This window comes from Phocoena sinus, chromosome 8, assembly GCF_008692025.1.
Source record: "Phocoena sinus isolate mPhoSin1 chromosome 8, mPhoSin1.pri, whole genome shotgun sequence".
In the NCBI taxonomy this organism is placed as follows: domain Eukaryota; kingdom Metazoa; phylum Chordata; class Mammalia; order Artiodactyla; family Phocoenidae; genus Phocoena; species Phocoena sinus.
This window is the reverse complement of record NC_045770.1, coordinates 63,650,628-63,658,887: the sequence shown is the minus strand read 5'-3', so window position 1 is coordinate 63,658,887 and position 8,260 is coordinate 63,650,628. Positions and strand designations below refer to the sequence as shown.

Genomic DNA, 8,260 nt, shown 5'->3' with positions numbered 1-8,260 from the left:
CCTTTTCCTTCACCTTTAAGCTGCTCTGAAGATACATTTAACCAGTTTTCAGTGAAATGAACACTTTGTGCTGTGCTTATGGGCCCAGCACTGTGCCACAGAGGGACAGTCTCAGCGGTGCCCCAGTTGGGGACAAGTGGGCCACTCTCCTCCCAGGACTTGGGGGCAGGGGATCAGAGAAGGCCTGGGTTGGGCAGAACGGAGAAGGGTGTAGACAGTGTGTGCTGAGGTGAGCAGAGAAGCTGGGCTCACCCTCTCCGTTGAGTTCTCCTGAGGATCCGAAGTCTGTGGAATCACTTTCATTCCATCCACATTCCCCCTCCTAAGTGGAGAGATGGGTAAGCCCCATAGTTGGTTTTGGGGTTTGGGGACTATAGGACTCTGAGCTACACAGGACACTTTCTGGGTGCCCCGTGTCCGAGTATTTCAGGCTAGAAGTGCTGTTTGTCTTCACAAGAGGGACCGGGTCAAGTTGGAGGACGCCGCGAACCGGCGGAGCACGAGGCTCTCCGCGGGCCGCAGCGCCGCGGCGGTGCGGGAGCAGCGGGTTTGCGGCGGGGGCCTGCGCGGCGGGGGCCTCGCGGCCCGCTGGGCCCGACCCCGCCAGGCTGACAGCCGTCCTCCGGCCACGGCGGCCGCGCCCCCTCCGCCCCGGCCGGGAGGGGGAAGGGAGGGGGCCGGGAGGGGCGGCCCAGGGAGGACTGTGTGAAAATGAGGCCGGGGCTCGGGGGCCGGGCGGGGCCGGGCCGGGGGTGTCAGAGCGCGGCGGGCAGGGCGCCCGCACACACCTCCCGGAGCCGCCGCCGCGCTCGCCGCCCGCGCTCCGCAGTCTCTGCCCGCAGTCTCCGCGCCTTCCATGGGGGTCGCGGGCCTTGGCTGCCCCTGGGCGGCCCGGGCGCTGCTGCCGCTGCTGCTACCGCTGCTGCTGACGGCGGCTGTCCCGCCCGGTTGGGGCCGCGCCGCGGGGCCGCCAGAGGGTGAGTGTCCGGCCGCGGGGGCGCACCTGGCACGGCGGGCAGGGAGGGCGACGAGAAGGGGTCCCGTGACCCTCGCGGGGCGCCCGGGGCAAGCGGGGCCGGGGCTCGGCTGCGGAGCTCCGCGTGGCCCCCCTTCCCCTGGGGCCGCACCCGCAGGCCAGGCAGAGGCGCTGCCACCGCGCGGGCCAGAGGCCCAGGGCCTGAGTGCGCGGCCCGGCCTCGGACCCGGGGCTGATGACAGTTCCCGCCCTGATCCCCGGGGAGCGCCTGCTGGGCAGACTCGCGCGGGCTGAGCGGGGAGCAGGGCTTTGGAGTCTCCTTGCGGAGATGGGGAAACTGAGGGCTCCGGCCGCGTGAGGTTATGGCAGCCGCGCTCCTTTCTTCTGGGGCCGGGAAGCTCTCCTGGGGTCTTCAGGGTCGGCTCCAGGGATTTTTCTGTCTGTGGAACAGCTGCTGCTTGAGAATCTGGGAATACCCGTTGTGCACTAACTGGACTTGGAATACTTTCAAAACTCTTTTGTTTTTAATTAACATCCTGGAAGGGGTATCAGCCAAGGAAAGGCTTCTGCCAAGGCCGGTTTCCAGGTTGAGAGGGTGGGCAGCGGTGAAGGGGTGGAGGGGGGCACCATTACCTCTCTGCATGGTCTGAGGGTTCAGGATGGTGTTCTCAGAGCCCAGGGTGAGCTTTTCCCCCATACCCCAAACCCTGAGAAAACTGACAGACTCTGCTCGGTTTTCAGAGCCTTTTTGCCAACTTGCTCTTTCCTTCAGCAGGCCTTTACGGTTGCCTACTCATGTGCCAGGTACTGTGCTTTGCCTCCGGGCCACAGGTCCAGTCTGTAATCAAGACACCATCTAGATGGGGAGGCAGGAAAATAGTGACAATGTGATATGTGAGCATATCCTGGGGGACGCCTCACCTACACTCTGGGGTCCTGGCAGGCTTCCTAGAGGAGGTGGATTTGAGCTGAGTCGTGAAGGCCAGTGGAGAGGGTATCCCAGTCAGAGGGAACAGGCTGTGCCTGGAAACAGGGGCCTGGACATGGTCCACTTCATCCCAGGGGCTCCCAAGCAGTTTAGCTGGCGAGGCGTGAGTGGGATGGGCTGGTGGGAGGTGATGCTAGAGAGGGGCCAAGGCCAGGTCACCGGGGCTCGGGGCACCATGTCAGGAGCTGCTGTGCTCTTTTGCAGATGTGGACGAGTGTGCCCAGGGGCTAGATGACTGCCACACCAATGCCCTGTGTCAGAACACACCCACCTCCTACAAGTGCTCCTGCAGGCCTGGCTACCAAGGGGAGGGCAGGCAGTGTGAGGGTAAGTGACTTGGGGACCAGCAGTGGGTGGGCCAGCAGGGGAATCTCCCTACCTCCTCAGCTCTTGTCGTGGCCACTTGCGTTGGTAAAAGTGCTTCAGCAGCCCTCCCACCCCCACCCCGGGTCACATCACCTACTCTCTGAATTGCATGTCAGATCCTTAAAAAGCAGGGAACATCAGGTCTTCCCGAGAGCTGATCATACAGTTTTATCTGGCTCCGAAATGTCCTTTTGTCTAGCTTCTGCAAAGGAAAAGCACTGCTTTAGTATCTTTTGGTCCCACTCAGTTTGGGGGCAGAAAGTCAGCAGCCATGTTGATCAGGAGAGCCATGCTTGCCAGAACAGGGCTGATCTGTGCTGATCCTGTACCTCCCTGGGGCAGCACCCTTGCTCTGAAGTCTGAGTGCCAGAGTCCTGCCCTCCCCTGAGGTTCTGGTGGCTCTATCTTGTCCTTGACTTCGGGTGGTTTGGCGTTGTGACCTGCCAAGCTTTAGAGCTGCACCAGGAGCCTGCCTCATTTGGAGCTGCAAGTTGGCCCTGGAAAGATGTGTGGAGGGATATTTTAAGCCCTTAGAGCTCCAGGTCTTGGAGCCTGAAGTCTGGACTTTGCCATTTTGTGTTCTGGGCCACGGGGGATCAGCTCAGTGTCAGAAACTCTGCCATTGAGAAGTAGCTGCAGACTGGACTCTCATAGGAAGAGGCTGCTTGGGGCATGGAAACTGTGGCATGTTGGAGCTGGCAGGGCTCTTCAGGGAGCTCTGAGCCAATCTTCTCCCTCGTGTTACTGATGGGGACACTGAGGCTCAGGGGAATCGGGAAAGGGGTCGTGGGCATGATCACACAATTAGCCGGCAGGTGAAAAAAAGTCAGATCCCCACTCTAGCTCTGTCCCTGACCCCACGTCTCTGCTGTTCACACAGCCTCCTAGTGTCCCTCTTTGGTTGGGTGAGAAATCCTAATAAATTTATGGTCTCCTTTGTGCAGGAGGAGCAAAACTCCTGCCTCTCCCATCAAAGGAGACGTGCTCCTGGTCAGGTTCGCAGCAAGTGGAATTGGTGGTCCATCCATAAAGCCCTTCTGTTTCTTCAGGCTCATATTTTCCCAGAGACAGACAGCCATCTCTCTCTCTATCTGCCCTGCATCATGGGAGGCCAAAAGAGTACTCTCTCTGAAACATCTCTCTGCCAGTTCCTCCATACCACATCCTCACCGTATTAAATATTCTATTTACAGTACTGGAATTCACACATGTTGGTACCCTGTTTGGGGAAAAAAATGTTCACTTTTTCACTGTGACCTTCAGTCACTGTATGCTCTCTGGGGTAGAAACCATGCCAAGTTTTCTTTTGGATAAAGTACTTATTTAGTAAGTAATGTTGAATGACAAGTGGCAGAAGTTTGATTATTCTTAGCTGTTGGGTTTGGCTTATCACAAATAAGAAATTGAATTGCTAACAGTTTAGAGTGAAAAGCCTACTATTTAGTTTAAAATAATTAATGACTGACTGACATCGCTGCTTTTCTACCTTTAAATTGGTTTTAAAATAATATGTGATTATTGTTATAGAAAGTCAATACAAAAAATACAAAAATGTGTAAAATAGAAAAGTAAAGACCTTCCTATTTATCCCCAGGTAATCACTATTAACAGAGAGCATATATTCTCCCTGTTAAGAAGGATTTGATCTTTTGAATACTTGTAGTGTTTATAAACCTAGTGAATAAGGATGACCCTGTTTAGTTTGGATTTCTGGTACAGGGATCCAGAAATGGAAACTTTCTTCCAGGAAGGAAAAGGAAAGAAAATGGGGATTGCAAAGATTCAAAAATACAGATATTCAAAGATGTAACTTTTATGTGTATTTCCTGGCTTAATAGTTTTTAAGCCTCTTGGGTCCAATCTGTGGTATCATTTGTGTTGTGATTATCACTGAAGTCACTTGCCCCTATTTAAGTTCAAGGATGGGAACTGGTTTGCTCAGAGTGAACAGAATTTTATCCTCCACAAATTTCTTCTGCCAAAATGTTGGAAAAATGAAAGTATGGGCCCTGAATAAGTATTTTTAAAATAATGTGCTTCAGAAGTGGCTTTAGGTAAATGATGTTTTATGCTAAATGATCTTTGCTTATAACCCAGACTTTGGGGAGGGAATGTTTCAGTGGTCAGTATTAATTATATGGTCCTTATTTCTCAGTTTAAGGAACTGAATCAGGTTTAACAGGGATGAATCTAGACTTGGCCTTTGTATTTTTTTTTTTTTACTTTTTATTTTGAAATAATTTTAGACTTCAGAAAATTTGCAAAACTAGTGCAGAATTCTTCACATATGTCTGTCACTTATCTTACCCTAATGTTAACAATTTATATAACCATAGTACAGTATCAAAACCAGGAAATTAACACTGGCACAATATTTTTAACTAAACTATAGACTTACTCAAATGTCACCAGTTTTTCCCTAACAGTTTTTCTATTTTTTTTCTTCCAGAATCCAACTCAAAGTCCCACATTACATTTAACTGTTGTCTCCTTTGTCTCTTCCATTCTGTGACAGTTCCTCAGTCTTTCCTGGTTTTTCATGGCAGTGACACATTGATGAGTACTGTTCAGTTCTTTTGTTGGCCTTATGTTTTCACATGATAAGAAGTAGTATGGTAGGAACTGACGCGATAAGAGAATGTCCTATGTCTTCTCTCGATAAAATTGAGGTTACGCATTTGTAGTACTACAAAAGTGAAGCTTTCGGCAAAGCTGCTACAGAAGTGCTATTGTGTGCTTTTCAGTGCATCACATCTGGGGCACATGATGGCAACATTCCCACTACAGGTGATGTTAATCTTGATCATCTGGTTAAAATGGTGTATTCTGGGTTTCTCCACTACAAAGTTACTATTTTTTCCCCTTTCAGTATATATATATATATCGGGGCAGATACTTTTAGCCTATGCTGATTTTAGCATCCAACTGTGGATCTTGCCTGCAACAATTATTACTGTGATATGTGACTCTCGGTAATTTTGTATTTCTCTAGTTCCTTACACATCTGTTAATTGGGATTCTTCTGTAAGGAAGATCTGTCCCTCCTCCCCCATTTATTTATGCATTGATTTATGTGTTTATGTATTTATGCCAGTATTGACTCACGGGTGTTTATTTAATTATATGGTTATTTATTTTTGGCTCAAGTTGTTCCAGCTTTAGCCATTGGGAGCTCCTTCACATGGTCTCCTGTGTCCTGTTGACATGCCTCCATCCTTTTTTGAGAAATTCCTAATTTTCTGGTACCAAAAATGCTCCAGCCTCAACCTGTATTTTCCCCTCCCCAGCCCTGGAATCAATTACTTCACCGGGAGCACTGGTTTTCCTTTTATTGGAAAACGCTGTATAGAAACCAAGATCTGGATGCTTGGTGTTTTCATTGTTACTGGGATGTCATTCCTCCTAGGCCCTCTCAGTGGACAGAGCTAGGAAATATATGTGTGTATACTAACCCACAGATACACACTTATCTATATTTATTCCTTGTATCTATCCATTTCTATATATATATTAAAAACAGTGAGTTACACTGATACTTCAGATTCCAAAACAGTATCACAGGATTCATTCTAACCTCCCTCTTGGCTATTCATAACTTCTTTCTCCAACAGTGAGAAACCTGGCTCTCATTATCTGCCATGTATGCACCTATTTGTTCAATCCCAGTATACACATAAAGTATTTACAGAATTACTACTCTATAATTCTGGGAGTAAAACGGATTTAATAATTAGGGTACAGTATTTGTATACAACTATTTTTGAATTTGGCCTTATAACATCCAGTCAAGCTACTATTTTTCAAACATACTTAGGCTAGTACTTTTCTTCCCCATCCCCTTCAGTGTGGTGTGTTACTCATTTACAGTACAGTTAGGTTCATTTGTTTCTCTCTGTGTTCCTTTTTTTTTTTTTTTTTTTTTTGCGGTACGCGGGCCTCTCACTGCTGTGGCCTCTCCCGTTGCGGAGCACAGGCTCCGGACGCGCAGGCTCAGCGGCCATGGCTCACGGGCCCAGGCGCTCTGCGGCATGTGGGATCTTCCTGGACCGGGGCACGAACCCGTGTCCCCTGCATCGGCAGGCGGACTCTCAACCACTGCGCCACCAGGGAAGCCCTGTGTTCCATTTTTTAATCCCTCTTGTCACCCTCACTCTTGTTTCCTGGTTGATGTGTGTGTATGTAAAACATCACCATGGTTCTGAGAGTCAAAGCAGTTCAAAAACTCAGAGAAGTGTGACTCCTTCCTCCTATTCCTTTCCTGTTCCCATTCCTCCTTATTTCCACCCCTTCTCCCACACACCATGGGTCACCAATCTCTGTGCTTTCTGGTTTATCCTTCCTGTATTTCTTTTGCACAAATAAGCAGCTAAATATGTATTTTCTTTTTAACTGTTTTATTGAGTTATAATTTACATACCATAAAATTCACCAATTCTAAGTCAGTGTACAAATCAATGATTTTGGGTAAGTTAGTTGAGTTGTGCAGTCATCACATAATACAGTTTTCAAGCATTTTCCTCATCACAGTAAGATCCCTGTTCATAGCCCCAGTTCCAGGCAACCACTAATCTATTTCCTGTCTCTGTAGATTTGCCTTTTCTGGACATTTCATATAAATGAAATCATACATTATGGTCTTTTGTGTTTAGCTTCTTTCACTTAGCATGATGTTTTTGAGGTTCATCCATGTTGCATCCTGTACTGGTATTTCATTCCTTTTTATTGTTAACTAGTATTTCATGGACGTTTGGGTTGTTTCTACTTTTGGGCTATTATAAATAAAAATGCTGCCAAGAGTATTCACCTGCAAGTCTTTGTGTAGACATGATTTTGCATTTCTCTTGATACATACCTAGAAGTAGAATTTCTGGGTCATACGGTAAGTTTGTGTTTAACCTTTTAAGGAACTGCCAAGGAACTTTCCAAAGTGATTATGTCATCTTATATTACCATCAGCAGTGTATGAGGTTTCCCATTTCTCTACATCCTTGTCAACATTTGTCATTCTGCCTTTTTTATTATAACTGTTCTAGGGAGTGTGAAATGGTATCTCATTGTGATTATAATTAGAATTTCTCAAATAATTAATGATGTACATTTTTTTCATGTGCTTATTAGCCATTAGCATACTGTCTCTGGTAAAATGTTGATTCAAATCTCTTGCCCCTTCTAAAGTTGGGTTTTTTGTCTTCTTATTGAATTGTAAGAGTTCTTTATAAGCCCTTTATAAGGTATGTGATTTGCAGATATTTTCTACCAATTTGTGACTTCTCTTCATTTTCTTAATGTCTTTTGAAGTATAAAAGTTTTAAATTTTCACAAAGTCCAATTATTAATTTTTAGATTTATGGATTGTGTGTTTGGTGTTGTATCTGGTGTTGTATCTAAAAAATCTTTACCTAACCCAAGGTCTCAAAGATTTTCTCATGAAAGTTTTATATTTTCTCTTAAAAGCTTTCTAGTTTTAGCTCTTACATTTAGGTCTCTGATGCATTTTGTGATTTTTGTGTATGGTCTGAGTTAAGGGCCTAAATCAACCTTTTTTGCATATGGATATCCAGCTGTCTCAGCACCATTTGTTAAAAAGACTATCATTTCTTCCAATAAATTGCCTTAGGACTTTTGTCTAAAATCAAGTGACCATAAATATAAGGGTTTATTTCTGGACTCTGATTCTGTTCCAGTGAGCTGTTTGTCTACCTCTATGCCTGTACCACACACTGTCTTGATAACTGTAGCTTTATAGTAAGTGAAAATCCTCCAAATCTGTTCTCCTTTTTTCAAAATTGTTTTCCCTCTTCTGAGTCTTTTGCATTTCCATATAAATTGTAAGATAAGCTTGTCCAGTTCTGCAAAAAAAGCGTGCTGGAATTTCGTGTGTGTGTGCGTGTACCTCCTTATTTTTTACGTGAAGATAACATACTACAGAT

At 46.6% G+C, this 8,260-nt stretch overlaps 1 protein-coding gene across 3 annotated transcripts in view; it reads left to right on the top strand.

Annotated features, from left to right (window-relative positions):
* Window positions 1-763: 763 nt before the first annotated feature.
* SCUBE2 (signal peptide, CUB domain and EGF like domain containing 2) overlaps window positions 764-8,260 on the top strand; it is a 66,358-nt gene continuing 58,861 nt past the window's right edge. For 2 of the 3 annotated variants that reach the window (XM_032642047.1, XM_032642048.1), the window contains exons 1-2: window positions 764-977; window positions 2,169-2,291. In XM_032642047.1, the coding sequence (XP_032497938.1) occupies window positions 857-977; window positions 2,169-2,291 (244 nt within the window). In that variant the 5' untranslated portion in view covers window positions 764-856. The remainder of the gene's footprint in view (window positions 978-2,168; window positions 2,292-8,260) is intronic. The other variant, XM_032642049.1, reaches the window with a different exon arrangement.